The sequence below is a fragment of the Acanthopagrus latus genome, chromosome 23, assembly GCF_904848185.1.
Source record: "Acanthopagrus latus isolate v.2019 chromosome 23, fAcaLat1.1, whole genome shotgun sequence".
NCBI classification, from domain to species: Eukaryota; Metazoa; Chordata; class Actinopteri; order Spariformes; family Sparidae; genus Acanthopagrus; species Acanthopagrus latus.
The window spans coordinates 8,109,716-8,129,138 of NC_051061.1; the positions used below are offsets into that span (position 1 = coordinate 8,109,716).

Here is a 19,423-nt window from a genome sequence, read left to right on the forward strand (position 1 = left end):
GTTGTATTTTACCTTTTTATCAAAGTAAATATTTATATATTCATAGCATTATGTATTTTAAATGGAATCTTCGATAAATAACACTGTACAAAGCACAAATAAAATAAAATACACAAAAAAAGAGGCGCAGCTTGTGTTGTGCGCATGCGTACACCGGAGCCCTTGACCCCGTTTCTTCTTCGCCTTGCACGCTGGGAGCCGATAGTCAGTTTTCTCCGTCATGGCGGCTCGTGTCCTGCAGCAGTGCGTCCGCTCGCTCGCCCGGCCCTCGCTGAGGCTTTCCTCTGCCAACCTGGCAGTCAGAGCCGCTGCCGCCCCGGCTGCAGCCATCCACCGACCCCTCTCCTTCGCCGTAGACAGCCGGAGGACGCGGTGGCTCGGTCAGAGCCGGGTGAGTCTCCTGTAACATTGAAGAGTCGTGGCCTGCTGTGACCTACCGACGCCTTTCAAACCTGTCAGGCTAACCTAGCCGGCTAAAAGTTCAGGATGGCTGGCTAGCAGTTTATTTGACCGTGAATAAAAACGTGTTTGAGCGATATCCTGCATGACATCCATGAAACCTCGTAACGTCATTTTTGGTTGCACAACGGCCATGTTTTGCCTGTAAGCTAACATTAGCTAGCTAGTTAGCAAAGTTGGTGAGTTCATTGACTCACGTATGTTGTTGCTTCCCTCTCACCTGCAATTTAAGAGCCATATGCTGCCTAAACCTAATCTAAGCTCCTTCTAACACTGTGACCTAGCTAAATCTAGCTAGGAGAGGCTCGTAATGTTTTGACAGGCCCGTATGGGTTTTGGATTTATAAAACATTGCTGCAGCTGGAAGTATTTCTGAATTATCTGTGGTGTGTTCAGTTTATGGATATTTGTTGGGGGGCTGCGGGGATCAGCACGTTCAGTATTGGCATCACGGCATGTCATCCATTACAAAGGTGATGTCATGTTGCAACAGAACCCCTGGTGTTGGCAGTTCATTGGGACTGATTTCTTGCTGTGGTAATTATTTGTCCATCCTGTATTTCTGCGATCATCCTTTTCCGATACGTGCTGAGACCATGTGATACTAGTGGGGCTGCACTCTTGAGTTACAGCCTGTTAACAGTTTGTGCTCATAACCTTTGAACCATGGATGGGAAGTGAACATAAATAGCATCCCCACCTCTTTGTCCTCTGTGAATTTCCTTGACCCGTGCTCATCTCGTCTTCTTCTTCCTCCTTTTCAGGTTCCCTCAGTGGGAGTGTTGTGCCGACAGTATGGTGACCTGCCCCCCCTCACCCTAGAGAGCATCAAAGACCGCGTTATGTATGTCCTCAAGCTCTACGACAAGATCAACCCTGAGAAGGTGAGAGTGAGCGCCGACTGGCTTAGAAGTTATCGGTGAAAGATGGATGTTAGGGCTGCACAATATTAGAGAATATTGACATCGCAATTTGAGTTTATTGTGATAGAAATGACCAGATCCCTTGAATAGTGAGTCAATCTCCAAGTGGCACAGTGTTAATGTTGTCATCTGAAATCTTGAATTTGGTTTATTTTTCATATCAGTTGTATTAATTCTGATATGTATTTATTTGTTTTATTAGGGAGGACCTCAAATAAAAGTCAGAATCAGTTATTTTGCCTGTGTTACTCTGCAACAGACTTTGTTGAGCCTGCATCTTGTCAGTGACAATGTTAAGAGGTAGATAAAGTAAAAGCTTGTTTTAATTACGTGGCGTATGGAAATAATCCAGCTACTGAGAAGTTTATATTATGAGTGTTAGTCAGTACATGTTTGGCATATGCACCGTAAACATTCAGGTCATGGTTGTGGAAAAAATGTCTTGCTCTGTGCTCCCACAGCTGGCAACATCCTCCCACTTCATGAAAGACCTCGGCCTGGACAGCTTGGACCAGGTGGAGATCATCATGGCCATGGAGGACGAGTTCGGTGAGTGTCTGTCAGCATGTGTGTGTCGCTGCCAAACTGACAGGGGTACACAGAATTACACACAACGGCAAAGAAGTAATGTTCTTGTCGGGGCACTTCCTGCGGTAGAATGGACTTCATGTAGGGCGAGAATGCATTATGAAATAGTGCAGTTGTAAAGCTATGTCAGTTTATTCACTTTATAAGTTAAAATGAATGAAATAAAATGTATTACTGTATACTGTAACTCTGATACTAAAGCCAGCACTTGACTCCTGGCTTCATGAGGCCTGTGCAAACAAAGAAATGCTGGACCCAAAGACAAGCTGAGTTCAAAATAAATTAGCACTTCATGGCATTACTTTGAGTCAGAATAATAGCACAGTTATGCTGTTTGCAGCTCACTGTGACAAAGGTTCCCTTTTTTTTTAAGTTAGCATCTCTCTCTAATTCTAGACATTCGGTAGAGTCTGCGCTCATTTGTTGGTCACTGCTGTTTTGTGACCTTTGCAAATGTTCATATGAACCGGTCTGCGTTCAGCTTTCAGAAGAGAGGGCTTCCTGATAAATGGTCTGAAATGTTGATTTGGTTTGAACAAAGCTGTAACACCTAATTTAATTAGTTGGTGAACTCAATAATTTGTAAGTGAATGAATTTGAAGACATTTTTAAAGAATGTCAAATTCTGTTTTACAGCTCCTCAAATGCCAGGATATGATGGAGCTCTCTTTATCATTGCAAACTGAATTTAGACTGTTGGACTGATGACAGACATCTTATGATTTCAACAAGGAGAATGGGAGAGATGTGATGGGCATTTTCCTTATTTATTTAATAAAATTCAAGTGAGAAAAAAATATGTAGATTAATCAAAGAAAAAAGATAATAGTTAGTTGCGTCCATTGTTAGTTTTTTCACTCCACAGAATTTAAATGAAAATTTACAAATCACCAAATTTGGAGATATCTGGTACTTGTAGGACTAGGCATACTATGACTGCAGTCCATTACAGAAAATGAGAGTTAGTGTTGTGTGTTTCTCCTGCAGGCTTCGAGATCCCTGATGCAGAAGCTGAGAAGTTGATGAGTCCCGAGGAGATTGTACAGTATATTGCAGACAAGAAGGACGTTTATGAATAATTGTTCCATAGCTCGTTACAGAGGCAAGTCTCACAGCCATGTTTTCTTTCTCTCTCTGCCTCATCACTGTCTCAATCACACACATACATTATTGTTTTCCTGCCGTCTAATCAGTTTTCCTTTATTTCTTCCAGAGAGAGTGACCCCACAGAAGTACTCGTGAATGACAAAACAATTTTCCACTTCCTCCCATCAGCTCTTGTGTCCACTACGGCGTTTGTTGGCTGCCGTGTCTTGTGTTTGACTGTATTTAAATGAACATGTGCTTTGGGAGCTTGGAGATTAAACAAAATATAAAACAAGGATATATCACTGTTTATTTCTACTTCCAGCTCCACCCTGTGGTTCCGATGTATAATTTCTCAAGAGTAGATCAATAAAGACACATGCTGTATAGATCTGTGTGTCTGCTGTGATATTCATTCTCAGAGGACACAATGTTGTAAGATAAGACAGTGATATCATTTAAAGTGAGAGAGATTCAGCATCAAACTCAGACAGCAGATTAACAGCTGATGTGTTCAGGTTGTATAATCGGGAAAGTAACCAGGTGCTTTACCATTCAAATTCCAGAGACAAACATTTGACTTTTAGTATACATATAACAGCTGTTAGTTTTCAGATTAGTTTAAGAAGCATGTGATAAGGTTCTCAAAGTTCAAAACTAAGCCAGTGGTTTGAAGAGAGAAGTCTAAAGAATGACTTGATGTTTGTGCAGTGGGACCTTTTCCTACCACATTGATCATCTCACAGCCCTCCAAACTCGTTTTTGGACCCTTTGGAGGGCCGAGACTGAAATGCTTAACTATAAATCAAAACAGTAAAATGTCTCCAATCAACATCATTATCAACAATTTGGTCATGCAATGTATGTCTGTCACTGGGGCTGTCTTCTGCAGAAGCTTAGGTTTCAATTCTTTTTTAAAGATTAACTTTTACTTGTAATGGAGTATTTTTTACAATAATGCATTGGTACTCAAGTAGATCTCAATACTTCTTCCTCTACTGGCTCAGTCCTATGTTCCTGTACTACCTTATAACTTCATTTTTAATCTCGTACTTGTTTTTTTATCCCACTTTATAAGACCAATTTCGTCTTGGTTGAACAGAGCATTTAGAAATTGATGTCAGCCTTCTATAAATGTTCCAAAGTTACATTCATGCTGCACATACTGTGTATATAGCTTTAAATGGGCAATATGTAAGAATGTTACTTTAAAAATGTGAAATAACTAAAATTAGTAACAGAATGTGAAGTGGTAACAGTTTGACTTATAACAAAGACATGTATGTACTTTGCTGCAGGTATATCTACTTAAGTTAGCATGCTAACCAGCTAGTGCCAGCCATTCCTATCAAGTACCACTTTGTACATCACAATATGATTGTCCAGTAGTGTAGCTCAGGCCTCCAGTGGTGGGCACTGAGTGCTATGACTACTAGCTGCATGGCTATCTGAGCTGACAAGCTAATGTCAGCTACCCTAAAGTTAACAGGTCCACAATTGTTACATATTGCTCCTTTAATATAACTATAATTTGAAATATGTATGGTGACATTTAGAAAACAGTTCGCAAAGTTACTAGATTCCATTATCTGTGCTAGAAAAATAGACAAAAGCTCATCTTGAGATATTGAGCTTAAAATGTACCTCAGGTATGAATTCTTGGCATTTTAAATGTCTAAACTGATGAATTTTCCTTCCTTATCCCTAAACTTAAAGCTATAACATGGAAGGTTATCTGACAATGTGAGGAAAAATGCCCACAAGCAAATTTCTTGAGTAGAATTTTAAGGATTTAAATGATCTCACAGATTTAAAATTCCCTTTCCCTTCATTCAAAAAATAAAAGAACAAGAGACACAGAGAAATAAAGAGTCGAGGAGGTGACCAGCGAGTCATTGTTAGTCTTTTATTGAGGGTTGTACCCAAGTTTTACAGCTTTGTATGACGGCTGCAGGAGCCAGAGGGTTACAAACAGTAATCAGTATACGAGTACAGCCAACAGAAGACCTACTACCTACTACTCTACACCTTAGTACAGATTCTCTTAAGAGCACTAAAATCCAGAAAAATAAGAGAAAAAAAATACAGAACAAACCAAGCAACAAAGGAAGGAGAATAAAAAGATTAAATGAAACCAAACAAATAGACAGCATCAGAGGAGACATTCATTATTAGAGCACACTGGAGTTGGTTTTCTATACCTTGTAATATCAGGCGACTTCGTTTTTGTCAATTTTTATACCCATACAAATAAAGATTGTCCTTCAAAAAGTGCAGTTTCCCCCAAAGTTTAAGATAAAATCCTTTGATGACCCGAGGAAGACATTTGAAAATAAAAAGGTACTTCCTGTTTTGTTTGTGAGAGAGGAAGACTTCCCCTCCTTGATTATAGACATGTACGCTTATATTCTCATATATATATATATATATATAATATATTATATATAGTTTCAACAGTCTCCCAAAGCAATGTGCATAATAGGTTTACAGGTGATCCAACTACACACTGTGGATTGATAGAATCTCTATAAAAAACATTGTAGTTGTGTAAAATTTGCAGTTTCACCGGCCTCACTCCCCTCGGCTTATCGAGGACGAGACGAGCTGTGAAAATAAAGAAATGGACTTTTGCAAATCTTAACCTGTCCTCCTTTCCTGCTACAACTGGCCCGACGGTTGCTAGGTAATAAAGGTTTTTTCAGTTTTTATTATTATTATCATTATTATTAGTAGTAGTAGTAGTAGTACGATTCAACGATGGCACAACATGTTTGAGGAATATTATTGGGAATCCCATCTCAGCTGTTTTTAAAAAGTTTGTGGGATTTTTTGTAATTTTTTTTTTTTTCTATTATTTAAAGAAAGCAAAAAACCCAAGGTGGACATGGAAGCCTGGGTTCAACACTCCACTGCATAGTCTCTCTGAGCGACACCCACCCCTCCCCTTCTGTACTGTAACCCACCCGCACCCTCCCCGCGATACCCCGCCCACCCCGCCCGCCCCACATCTTTGTGCTGGTTAGACTAAAGCTTTTCAGGGTTTTTGTTTGTGTGTTCATACTAAATGTAAAATGACAAAAAAGACAGCAGATTCTCACAGTTTTTGTGTTTTTCCTCTTTTGTTTGTTTTTTTGTTTTTTGTTGTTTTTTTTGTGTCAAAAAAATAGCCTTAGCGCTTTTGATCGACATTTAGGAGCCATTGGGTGTGTGTTATGATATAAGATAGCATTTGCTCACAGGATAGTTAAGTCAAGAGAAAAACAAAGAGTCACATTATTTTTTTTCCTTAAACATTAAAAAGTAGTAGAGTATCACCAGCCAGCTTCCCTCCTCTCCTACCCTCTATCTTTCCTTCCTTCCTTCTTTCCTCCCCTTGTCTGGCCCTGTCGGGAAGCTGCTTGGCAGCTCTGGGGATTGTACATTGCTCATGGTGGTTTTCACTTACTAAAAAGGTTTTCCTCACATCATCCTTTTGCAAATGACATTTTTTTTTCTTCAAGCATTTAACATTGTCCAGCTTTTTAAATACACATACACACATACACAACAACGACAAAAAGAGGAAAAAAAAAATCAATCCCTTTCCTTCCCTCTCACCCTCCCTCCTCGATTTGGCATGATAATGTGTTCAAACACACACACACACACACACACACAATTTCTGTAATAGACTGGGTTTTTGCATCTTCCCACAACACACACACACACAAACAGTAGATTGGCGGAACAGAAACAGAGCGAGATTAAGCTGGAAACAATAACATCCACATCAATGAGAGGCGTTTTACAGACGTTGCTTGTCCCTTCTCTAACAGCAGAATGATGCCGCCTCCCGAGTCGCTGATCAGGGGTCAGTTTCCGTCCCGCTAATGGTTAAAGTAAAGATACTGAGGAGTGAACGAAACCGGCCCCAGGGCAGCAGCAGGAGAGAAGCATTGACAAAATTAGAATGAATGAAGTGTAAAATTATTTCAGCAGAGCGGAAAGGGAATCTAGACTATTTTAGAGTTCACCTGCCCCTGACCTCCTGTCAGTTTTGCGTTTTCCTCTCCTGTAGTTAAGCTTAGGAGTTGGAGAGGGGGAGCTGATCCTGGAGGCAAGTATAACCCTGTGTCCCTGAAAAGCCAGGAAGAACCAGCCGATCACAAGTCACATCCCCTTGCCTGAGTCACCACGGGCTAACAAGAAGCCTCGCCTTGTTTCAGTCAAGCTACAGACACGAGCGTCTCTACGCCAACAGTAGTCAAATGCTTATTCGTACACAAAAACGCCAAGCAGTGGTTTCATGTCTTGATTTTTTTCCCGTTCTATGTTTCTGCATTTGAGGCCAAAGAGGGCAGATCGAGGCTCCGGCCGTCGTTTATACTTTTAAAAACCGTTTTCAGCTACATTCTGGCTTGGTTCAGGCGGCGTAGTGACGCAGCCACTCTGACCAGCCGGCCCAGCGAGCAGAAGAGGTAAACCTGGAGAGGACCGTCCTCCTCCCTCTTCTCTTGCTCCCTCACTGGGGCCAACAAAGCACCATCTTCTCTAGCCACAGCACACACACACTTTCATTTCAGTTGAAAACATATAGACACACACACACACACAATATTCTCACAGACAGAGCTGAAAATCCAAACTACATCAACGTTGTCACCAGCAAGCTGTCTGACCGTCCTTCTGTCTTTGCTCTCTGCTCGCTCGGCCTTTAATCTAATCCACCCAAGTGCAAATTCCAAGGCTCCTCAGTTCAATTTGTCAAATTAAGTTAACTCAAAAACAAATGACAAACATGGTTCAGATGTTCCACTTGATAACATTTGTTAAACATGACAAAAAAAATTATACAAACGAGATATATATAGTTTAAGCAAAGAGATCTGGAATTAAGTAAACTAATCTTTTTGAATTATTTGGTAGAGAGCAGTTCAATACTGGCACACACCACTGTCAAGTCTGGCTAATACTCAAGGTTCTGTCTCACTACGTATGCTTTGAAGTTGTTAAATATTCACGGCTAAACTTAAAAACACAACTAAAGCCAACGTTTTGAGTACTTCTGAAATAAAAACCTATATAATAGAGGGGGAAAACACATTAACACACACACACAACAGGCTTAACACGCGATAATAACACAATGAAGAAAAGAAATTAAGGTCCATGGCTTCGCTAATGCTGACTTCTCGTTCACACAAACGCACTCTCTGAAGCTTTTGTATTTCCCCGGATATTGTGCATCATAGTAACTAAACAATCACTGGTAGGTAGGTGAATATTATTCACACGTGTATGTTGTCGACAAACACTACTGGTGGATTTACATTCACGCTGTTCTCATACACACACTCAAGCTCAACGACACAACCCCCCCCATATCCCCACATCTTCCCCTCTAGCAGTAGAACTCGTATCCGCTGGCACAGAGCATCCAAACACACACACACACGATTCATCAGGTCAGGAACTTCAGATGAGTACCCCCCCTCCCTCCCCCACCCAAAAGGAAAAAAAAAAAAAAAACAGTACAACAATACAATCATATTCTATTTGTAAACAGGTAGAAGCCACTTGACTTGTTGTTGCATCTTCGGACACAATTAGGATCAAGGCAATGAAATGTGGACGACTTTTGCACTGTTAAAATAGTATCTTCAACCAAAACAAGATTTTTAAAGTTTTTCTTCTTTCCTTTTTTTTTTTTCAAAACACCATTTGTGGCAATGAGAGTGATTAAAAATAAAAAATAAGCAAGTAATATTTCGCATTTTTGTTGTACTTAATGAAACATTTAAAACATTGAGACACGGGAAAGAGAAAAAGAAAAAAAAGAAAAAACGCCTCTCAGTAGGCCATGTGAGAGGCTACAGTATGCATAGATACAGATTCGCCTTTCTCTTGGTTTATAAGTCTGACACGACAGAACTTTTTCCACTGACAGTCACACACTCACACAATAAACACTCCCCACTTTTAATTCTTACATCAGTGGAGTGGAGGACTGGAGGAGAGGAGAAGAGGAGGAGAGAGGGACCTCCGCCTCCCCACATTAGGACCCCCCCGCCTCAAAAGACAGCATATTGAAAGCAGTGTGTTGAGCTTCTCCAGCTTAAAGCAGTTATTTGGCAGAGAAAAAAAAAACTTACAGACCTATACATAGTTTTCAGTGCTAGAAGTTGGATTTTCCTTTCCTACAAGGAGTAGTAGTTTTTTTTTTGTTTTTTTTTTTAAATTCACCTACAAGGGGGGGAAAACTGGCTTGATTTCCTGAGAACCATTGCTGGTTATTTAGCAGACAAAGAGGAATAAGTTCAAATAACCAACGCCATGGCCAAAAACACTGATCCGAATTCCCAGAGTTACAAAGCATCGTCTTCATCCTCAATAAGAGTTTACATTTTTTTATTTATTTTTTATTCATTTTGTTCATTTTTTAATTTTTTTAAAATGATTTTAAATTTTTTTTTTGAGTTTTTTTTTTTCTATTTTACTCCATCTTCTCTTTAAAATGAAGAATGAACACACGTTCCGCCTCCTAAGTCTTGTAAACAAGAGGTTGCAGTGTGGCACCTCCAAAACATTGAAAGCCTATTCTGAAAGTGCTGTTCCCCCCCGCTGCCCACTAGGGGGCCAGCGGGAGGGCTTGCTAGATAGGCCACGCCCCCATAGCAGGGTGGGCGGGGCTTGCTAGTCCCAGCTGCGGCTACAGTCCTTTGCACTGCAGAGCTCGACGTTCTTTAGTTTTAAAACAAAATTGGTGCAATACTTTTTAATGTCACTTTAACTATCACCAGATAATCCTCCTAAGTCAGCTTTTATTCTTCTTTAACTATCTGTTGATCTTGAACTCCACGACAACGCAGTAAGGTAGGCGTGCCAAGGCAGAGAGGAGCGCACACATACTCATTCATACACGCGATCACACACGCACACACAAAGTACTTTCACACACACACTCGTGCGCGTGCACACGCATACACACATACGGTAAGGACCTCAATGAGTAAACAGCTACACTGGAAAAACTGGCTGCTCCCTCTATATTGCAGATTATATATACTGAGAAAAAACCACATTCAGTGCAAAGTTAAAAAAGCTCATACTCCAACATTGTCAGCAAACAAATGCAAAAAAAAAAAAGAAGAAAACAAAAAGAAAACATTAAAAATAAAAAGAATTGGAATTCAAATAAACATGACGAATGAAACAAAAAATATATATATAATAATGAGCTCGATTGAAGCTTTTTTCGGTCTGAAAGAGCACTACCTGGAAGCAAATATCCATCCGTTCACATTATAGAATTGGCCTGCATGATTCAAGTATTCCGACTGATATGTTTTTGGGCTAAAACAAAGTGGACATATGTGCAGAGAGAGAAACGTAACTTGTTTTCCACAGGGGAAACCCCATTTTGTTGAATATCTTGTAAGTGAGAAAGAGTCCAACTAGTGCCATTGCGTTATAACTACTTTTTTTTCCCATTTTCTTCTGCTGATTATTGATATTTCTCTACTGACCCTTCCCCTCGCCTGTTTGATTGGCAGGCGGTTCACATGGATTCCCCTCCCCCTGTCAGGTGATCCACTGGGAGGAAGGAGCTGATTGGAGAAGGGCTGCTGATCCTCCCCGCCTCGGTGCCACTGGGGGTCCCCCACAGGCTACTGGAATAGTTGGGCCCACCCCAGAGGGAGGAGCTGTGGAGATCACTGCTGTTCCATTGGTTGGGTTCAGGAGCGCGGCTGGGAAAGGGGTGAGACTGATCCATTCTGCTCTGAGAGGAGCCAATGGTCTGCCAGCTAGAGGAGGGAGTGGCCAATGACTGCCCTTGTGCAAAGAAACGGTTGATTTCCTCCTCGCTGGCAAACTCAGCCAGAATAGTAGTGTTCCCCAAAACACACCTACAAAAAGGGACATCAGGTGAGACACAGAACCTGTGAGATAGTTTGTCTCCAAAAACATCCATCACCAGTATGTTGGACTCATGTACTCATGGAATCAAGTTATTCACAGAAATCAGGTTAGCCATTTACATGCACTACAGTAACCAGGTGTATTTACACACATCATTTTCTTCTCGACAATCCCCTTTATTTTGCTAGCATTTTCCTACGTATTTGGAATTCGCTGTGTCTTGATTGTATTTTTTTTTTTATTTATTAGTGTGTTAGAAGAGTAGTGAGAGCAAAGGTTTTCCTAAATGTTAAAAATGATCAAATGTTCAACGATGATAACTACTCATGGGTTTGTTTCATCAGACTGTAGCTGGGATCTTTTTAAAATAACTAGTGTTAATCACATTCATATTTTTACTTTCTCAACTGTTGTTTAGCAAATGCTCACGTCTAAAACAACCAACTGTATACGCAGTCAAGCAATAAGCATTTTCTAGGAGAAATCTGGTTTGTTTTATCTGCTGCCAGGTTACAGTAACCGAGTTTCTTTTTAAGATAGTACTTAAATACATTTGCTGTTAATGCCAAACTGTAGCACATTTACCTCAGTAGGCACAGTTAATATGTCACTCTAATGGTCTACAGGGGCAAACATCCAGTCGTCTTTCCAGCCAACAACTTATTGATTTCATTTGCTAACCTGACTGAGTCAAGTATTGAACAGGTCAGTCAATGTGCCATCATGAGCCTGGGTCAATGACATCACAGAGTGATAGCTTTAGTACAGGACAGGAAGGGGTGTGTGTGTGTGGTTTCCTTACATGTGCAGGCTCTTCTGGGCCTTGGTGGCCTCATCCTTGGAGCTGTAGCAGACCACGGCATTTCCGTGCGGCAGGTTGAGGTGGAATGTGATCAGAGGGCCATGCTGCATGCACAAGGTCCTCAGGGTAGAGCCATCAATCTGTGAGACAATCGGACCCCAACATTTCATTGTTTTTTCTCATAGACAATTTTACATGGCTCACAGTTGCATCACCTTTATGGATTCGATCAGCTTTAAACTCACCTGGCTGAATCACAAAGCCAAAATATTAACAGAACTGGTCAGAAAACAACCGGTTGTTTGATTAATTAAAAAGTACAAGGTACAGGCTTGTGTGCATGGAAATTATAAGGCCGAGGTTAACTATGACTCCCCAAGCTGTATTTTGCCAAGTAAGATTCTGTTGAGTGAAAGCTACAGATTACAGTGTTGAGAAAATGGAAATCATATCACTTTAAAACTTTACCACTTCACAACTCTATACAGGATGACAAAACACACAGGTTGAATTTTATATTTCAACATGCAAATACCTGAGGTGTGAGATTTTTCAGGACAAGCCATTGGGTTCTTCCTGAGCTGCTGCTGTCACCCCAACTGGAACCTGGCAATGCACAGAGTGGAATCACAATCAGCTAACAAAGAGCAACTTGTGTAAAGTGTAAGATGGTAAAACAAGTGGGAAGGTTAGATGTGTCATCCAGCCACAAAATGCGGATAAACTGTCCCATACTTTGTAGTAGTATACCCTGCATTTTACACATGACGGCAAAAGATGTCACCAGTGGTATTATTCTTATTCCAAACTATAAAGTTATTTTTTGTAAAACTAAACCGTCGAAGCAAATTTCAATTTCTTATATTCACAGTTTCTTTCCTTACATCCACTAACAGTGTTAGACTAATGAGAAAAATACGAAGAGATCCTAGTAAGTCCTACAGGTAATACAATACTGCTCCTACCAGGTGTGTATCTGGACTCAGAGGAGCCCCATCCCAGCCTTAGGGCTGAGCCATCCCAGCCAGAGGAGGCAGAACTGGGCTTCTGGCTGGTGAGGCCGGGTGGTGGTCTGGAGGGGGCCGCCACAGACAGCGCTTTAGGAGGCAGGGGGACCTTCCACAGCTCATGGGCAAGGGAGGAGTTGGACACAGAACCGCCGCCGGGAGACCACTTTGACTCACTGGGTCTGGCTGCAAGGCGACAGGAGAGCAAAGTGAAACCTTTTGATACCCTCAAGTCCATTGTCACATGTCTAATTTGACTGTTGTTACTCTGGATGTTCTTAAAATTAAAACTTTTTTCCTCTCCTTAATGTGAAGTTTTCTCAAGATTATTTGGATCGAGAGGAACTCATACCTGAAGTGCTTTGTGCTGTACTGGTGAGGGAACCGCTGTGGCTGGAGGCACGAATGGATGACCAGGCACTGTTAGAAGGCATCGTGGTGTTCAGTGATGAGGATGGCCCTGAGAAAGAAAAAGAGAAGGATAAGTGTCAGTGAGAGTGTTCAATAGCACCTATTTTTTTCCACACCCAATTTCTTGGTTATTTCAGTTTTACAATTTCATAAAAAGTTAATTTAACACAAACATATTAAGCTATATTAGCTCGTATTAAGACACACGATTCTGTTATTTCAGTAGAGCCAAGTAGTCCAGTACATGGTACAGAGTGGTGCTTCTTCTCTATGACACAATGTTTGGCTGAGCACAGACGCTAGCCTTCTATTGATACAATCTGCCAGTGCCTGCTGGTTAAAATAAGGACGTATACTTTCTTAAAGTTCGTTGCTAAAAGACAAAAATTATTAAGAGATTGTGTTGTAGATTATAAACTTAACAAATACAAAATGGAACTGGCTATGAAAAAAAATAATGTCCAGCATAATGTGTGTGTGCGTGTGTGTGCGTGTGTGTGCGTGTGTGTGCGTGTGTGAGAGAGACCTACCGTTGTTCCTGTCCCTGAGGTGGTCTGTGTCGCGGACGGTGTTGATGGAGAGGTTGTTGATGACACTGCCGGGGGTCACATACGGGTCAGTCTCAGGGTCAATGTTGGGGTAACCTTTCCAAGGCTCCCCGGGTCGGAACTCTGCACATTAGCACAAAAGGCACACACAGAGCAATCAGCATTTTTCTACACACACAAAAAATGTTTTGTTTGTTTGTGCATTTGAAAGCAAGCCTACCTGGGGGCCAGGTGACAGTGTTTCCATGGGGTGGGGGGGAGTTGGCACGGGGCGGCCAGCCATCGCCCACCGAGCCCATTGATTGGCCGGGAGGACTCAGGGGAGATGGGCCAGGAGACAGGAAGTCATAGAAGGGAGAGTCCTCCAGACGCAGCCCAGACGACATAGCACCTGAGGGACCAAAACACACAAACATGAAAACACAATCACAGAGAGCAAACCAAAACAGCAGCCCTATACATCTTGAAGTGTGTTCAACACTTTTAAGCCACCTCAGCAACTTAATCCCCACCCCCACTCTATTAGTGTTTGCCCCAAAAACAACGGGCCTCTTCTTTACCAGGTTTGCTGTTCTGCTCCAGAGGGTCAGTAGCCCAAAGTTTCTTCAGTTTGGACTGGGGCGGCTCTTTGTAGCTCACAGCTCCGCCACCACTACCGCCACCAACACCCATGTCCAGGGATACATTCAGATTAGAGTTCAAGCCTGAAGGGAGCAATGGAGGAAGAGAGAAAACAGCAGAGAAGAGGTCGTCAGTTGCTGTGAGTCTAAATATATGAGCCAACTCAACAGAATTGGTCAAAACTAACAGTTTATCCACATACAACAGAAAAATATCTACAACTAAATTCATTGGCATTCAAGTTAGGGAGAATACACCAATCAAATGTAAAAATTACTCTAACACTAGCCACGTACTTAAAGGGAAGTTGCTGAAGGATCCAAGAGCAGCAGCATCCTTCTGCATCTCAGGGGTATTGTGGGACAAGTAGTTATCCAGGTACGGTTTGGGGAGTGGAGGCTGTTTCAGAAGGGAGGGGTCCAGGTGCCGAGGGGGCTGCATCATTGATGGAGATGAACCAATAGGACGTGTCTAGGGACAGGAGGCAGGAGGTTAAAGAAACAAATCAATGAAGCAACATCATGGAACCAGTGCTATTTCATCATCTAAAAAATTGAATTTCGAATGTAATGAGGCCCGAATCAGAGCAATTTTTCTCCACACACACCTGTTCAGTCTGTCGTCCCACAGGCATGACTCTCTGGCTCTGAGCCTTCTGATGTTGCTGCTGCTGCTGCTGCTGCTGCTGCTGGAGGAGAAGACGCTGCAGACAGATGACATGAAAACACTTACAACCAAATACTGTATACGACAAATCACAGCATTTTATAAGTCAGTATAGATATACTGCAGGGGAACACTGTACAAGGTTAACTTACTTTAGTACAAAACATGTGTATGTAGGACATACATTAGCTGAATTTAAGAGATATTTCATTCAACTGCAACAGGTTCTCTTCAACAGTTTCAGTGGCACATAAGCTCAACAACCACAAAAACCTGAAACAATGCGGAAAATATCCTCATCTCCATGCTTGAGTGCATGTGTGTCACTCTACCTGTAACTGGCTGATCTGGGTGAGCTGTGATAGCTGGTTGAGCTGGGAGAGTTGGTTGAGAACAGCCACCTGCTGGGGGCCAAACAGAGGGTTCAGACCTCCATTTCCTCCTGGGTACTTCAACAGGGATGGAGGGACCTGAACATAAACCAGACATTGGTTTTAGTGTATATACTGTCATTCCAATGTCTTTCCTGTGAATGAAATGTTAGAAAGCCAACCATGGACCAGCTTGTGACTAACCATTATCCACGAACATTGTAAAGTGTATATCTACATAAATACAGGCACAAGTTGAACCATCACCTATTTAAATACATTTCTAATACAGAACAATATTCTAATATTCAGTCTATGGTCAATGGTCTAAATTGAACGATCTGGAAGATCAAAGAGCATTCACTGAAGAGATGCTGAGACATTCATACCATTGTTGATCACACTATGTAACCTCAAAAATAATGAGCAATCGATGCAACGATGCATCAACAAGATGAAAACAATGTTAAGTGTTTTGTGCACGTGTGTTACCTGAGAGGGCAGGATGGGTGGAGGCACTTGGTTACGAAGATTAGGTTGGGGGGGGACTTGGGACTGGGGGCCACCTCGGCCCTGTGCTACGCTGCTGCCACCCATCATAGGGTTTACATTCTGAGCAGGGAAGACACAAACACAGAAATGGTCAAAAAACTTGTGACACACTTAAAAATGACTGGGATTTTCCACCGGCTACTTACTGGTGAGTAAAATTACAAAACACATTTAGGAATTGACATTTCTAACAAGATCTGACGGGTAACCTCCTAGAATACACATAGAAAGATTCTTTCTTAATGTTGGCATCTCAGAATCAGCGGCTCACAACCTCAAGACAACATCCTCTTCATCGTCCCACACTCACCTGCCGAGCGCCCCCAGGACTAGAGTGGGCAGGAGACAGCCCAGAGTCGAGACAGGGGATAGGCTGAGCAGAATTGGAGGGAGAGAAGCTCATGCTTTGATTGGAGGAGAGCTCATCAGAAGCTTGGCTACCATAAGCAGAGGGGGAGACAGACAGCTGCAGAAGCAAGGCCAGGTGCACAGCAGATGGTTGGCAAACACAGAGGGACAGGAAGCGCATCAGCAGCCAAAGAAGTGCAGCGAGGGAAGGAGAAAAGAAGGAAAAGAGTTAATTTTACAGAAGAGGGTGACAAGAGGAGGAATGAGATGGTGACATGAGGTCAGAGAGAGTGGAGAGTGTAGGAAAGGTTGAAAGGAGTAAATGGTGAATAGAAGAGTAACCAATGGAGAGGAGGGAATTGCAGTAGAAAACTTAAGGAAGAGCAGCTTTTTAATGCAGAAGGAAAAGCAGCAGAGCCAAACAAACCCACGACAGCTTTATACAGAACTACAGAAAGGAATGAATCATTACCACATATTTACAAATCACTTGCAAAACTACCAATTGTCAAGTGTGCATATGTCAATGCTGATTTGTTGCCCCTAAGTGTCATGACAAAACTAATACTTCATAATTATAAAATAAATCTTACACACAGCAAATGAAAAATCCTATCCACCAAATGCAGTGTGTTAGAACAACCACTGTGGGGCACTACAGGGCTGAGGGAGAACTACGCGGCCTGACATTACAGGCAGATTAAAATAAGAGACTCTCTCTTCCACTCCACACCTACCACACAATCACCACCACTGACCGAGAAATTGCCCAAACCTCAGTCTAGTAATGTTGTTTGTACACAGTGTACAAGTGCTGATGCAGCCCACCTGCTGTGTGTATTCCTGTCACCCTTCTTTAACTCCAACCATAGGATACCAGATAAATATTGATGTTTCTGCGTACCTTGTCATAGTAAGGGCTGCGATCCATGGCAGACTCTTTGTGGAGCTGGTGTCTGGACCCAGGGTTCTTCCCCATGACTCCATTGTAGTCTCCCATACCTCCCATGTCCATACGCTTGTCTTGTACCATCCCTGCTCCAGTCTTCATAGAGTCATCAGGAGAGTCTCTCTGCAAGGCAAAGACAAGAAAATAGGATTTTAGAGACTCCCTGAACATACCAAGTTGGATATAACAGGAACTACCAGGCTGCTGACAGCAAAACAATGGGAAATAGTACTCACAGAAAAGTTCATGCTGTTGAACTGGTTGATGAAGGGTTTCATCCAGGGTTCATCCTGTTTGTTGACTGGTTTGTTCATCTGAAACCAGTTGAAATATGATTTAGAAGTATCAAAAACATTACTTTCCGGTCATCAATGTTAATATCTCTATTCTGTCAAAAAAGACCTCCAGAGCATAAACCTTGTTGTGCTTAACTTTAATACGTGGACAAACCTTGTAGGCATTTTTATGCTTGTAGTTCCAGCTGTTCTGATCATGGGACCGGTTGTCGTGTTGGCTGTTGCTCCACATGCCAATCTCTACCTCCTCTTCCTGGTCCCAGCTATTGCCCATGGACACCTCCTCACCACCCCATGTCTCCATGGGCTTGGGACCTGGGGCTACAAAGAGGCAGAGAGGAAGAAACAGAAAACATTATTTCAACATCAGACAAAATAGCATATAGGATTAACAGTATTTTTCACCTCAGATACTGGTTTTTGCTTAATATTTATGTAAATGAGTGCACCTACCAGACTTATGCTGGCCACCCCATGCAGGTCCAGATTCTCTGCTACCCCTGCTAGGTTCATCCCAGTTAGAGCTAGTGTCCATGGGCTTCCCCCAGGCAGATGTCCCATTGTCCACTGTTACAGGTGGAGTAGAGGAAGGCTCCCCCCATGTTGAGGACTCCTTCTGCTGGGTGTAAGGCTCACCCCAACCTGCAGGAAAAGGAGGAGGTACCGATTAGAATAAGAATGCTCTTTCTGTGGTGTTGTCTTGAATCAACAGCCATTCATTAAAATGTATCATTATTTGAATATTCAAACAGCTAAAATGCATCTAAAGCTAAAACAAACGAAGGACAGCAAAAACCATTATTCTCTATCCAGCAGAAATAGTGATACCACCATATTCCAACTGGGCCTGTACACTGCATGTCCTCTCACACAATAAAAAACGTTTAAATAGAACAAAGAAAGTATAATTGTTACTGGTAGAACGTGCCTTGTTCAGTGTGACAGTATTACCCCTATGGCCAACTGTGTATCAAGATGCAGTCAATAAAACACACAATACTGGCATTTAATAAGACTTTCCTTAGACAGAGTAGCCATATCAGGCTTATGTGGACACTCATGAGGTGGAGAGTGGGTGGCATCATGTGGAAAAGGCGACATCGATGCCCCTAATTTAAATATGTGGATGAAAACATTTTCTTCTTGGAAACCATTTGCAATGATGCTGCAAGTTTACACTGTTTTTCTCTGCTGCAAAGCTCCAGGAGCAAGCCCTGCTCATGTCCCTGGGGAACCCCATGTCACCTTGCTTATGTAAGTGTTGTTTACTTTAAGCCCTGTGGGTGTGCACAGGTCCCCATATGCTTTCAAATGTGAGACTGTGTGCTCAAAGTGAGTGTTAGCATGAGTTCAAAGAGCTCCTGTTACAGCTGACCACCCAGACCTGCTACTTTCTCCCTCCACAGGAGGCGTTTGGGGAGATGCCAGGGATACCTCCCCGTAAAAATAGGACAGATCATGGGGTGGCCTCAGGCTCCAGTGTCCCTCATGTGACTGAACATGCTCGCACACAAGTATGTGCAGATAGAACAACACAAAAACAAACACAGGGCGAAACAATCATGCAAAGGTAGCTGAATTTGCACAAACTGGCACATTTTTTCATGTTTTAAGGTAGATGTAGATATGCACTTAACACTCACACGCAATCGAGGGTGTACATGTGATGCAAACACAAACACCAAATAAGAAAATGTAACCCTAGCCTGCATCTATTGCTCCGTTTCACCATCTATGTAGGTGCATTAGTTGATCTAATAAAAGGGGGACGAGAAACACAAGATGTGTGTGTACGCATGTGTGACAAGTTGTATAGAATATAAATTTGATTTTAGTTGCACATATTCAAATACTGGAGCGGACTGAGCAGTATATTATTTAAAAGACAGAATCAATA

At 42.1% G+C, this 19,423-nt stretch overlaps 2 protein-coding genes across 4 annotated transcripts in view; one reads left to right on the plus strand and one right to left on the minus strand.

The window, feature by feature from the left end:
• Window positions 1–169: 169 nt before the first annotated feature.
• ndufab1b (NADH:ubiquinone oxidoreductase subunit AB1b) lies at window positions 170–3,447 on the plus strand. The gene is made up of 5 exons (XM_037088955.1): window positions 170–391; window positions 1,224–1,343; window positions 1,844–1,931; window positions 2,958–3,072; window positions 3,184–3,447. Exons 1-4 carry the CDS (start codon window positions 221–223, stop codon window positions 3,047–3,049), a joined length of 471 nt encoding a protein of 156 aa, XP_036944850.1. The 5' UTR covers window positions 170–220; the 3' UTR covers window positions 3,050–3,072; window positions 3,184–3,447.
• Window positions 3,448–9,222: 5,775 nt separating this feature from the next.
• Window positions 9,223–19,423, minus strand: part of LOC119013529 (trinucleotide repeat-containing gene 6A protein-like) — a 32,561-nt gene continuing 22,360 nt past the window's right edge. For 2 of the 3 annotated variants that reach the window (XM_037088150.1, XM_037088152.1), the window contains 16 exons: window positions 17,980–18,168; window positions 17,681–17,847; window positions 17,467–17,544; window positions 17,186–17,353; window positions 15,874–15,993; window positions 15,343–15,480; window positions 14,952–15,047; window positions 14,641–14,815; window positions 14,284–14,427; window positions 13,944–14,114; window positions 13,706–13,846; window positions 13,117–13,224; window positions 12,723–12,950; window positions 12,293–12,363; window positions 11,758–11,897; window positions 10,594–10,942 (listed from right to left, as the gene is read on the minus strand). In XM_037088150.1, coding sequence (XP_036944045.1) covers window positions 10,594–10,942; window positions 11,758–11,897; window positions 12,293–12,363; window positions 12,723–12,950; window positions 13,117–13,224; window positions 13,706–13,846; window positions 13,944–14,114; window positions 14,284–14,427; window positions 14,641–14,815; window positions 14,952–15,047; window positions 15,343–15,480; window positions 15,874–15,993; window positions 17,186–17,353; window positions 17,467–17,544; window positions 17,681–17,847; window positions 17,980–18,168 — 2,483 coding nt within the window. Of the gene's footprint in view, window positions 10,943–11,757; window positions 11,898–12,292; window positions 12,364–12,722; window positions 12,951–13,116; window positions 13,225–13,705; window positions 13,847–13,943; window positions 14,115–14,283; window positions 14,428–14,640; window positions 14,816–14,951; window positions 15,048–15,342; window positions 15,481–15,873; window positions 15,994–17,185; window positions 17,354–17,466; window positions 17,545–17,680; window positions 17,848–17,979; window positions 18,169–19,423 lie in introns of all 3 variants that reach the window. The other variant, XM_037088151.1, reaches the window with a different exon arrangement.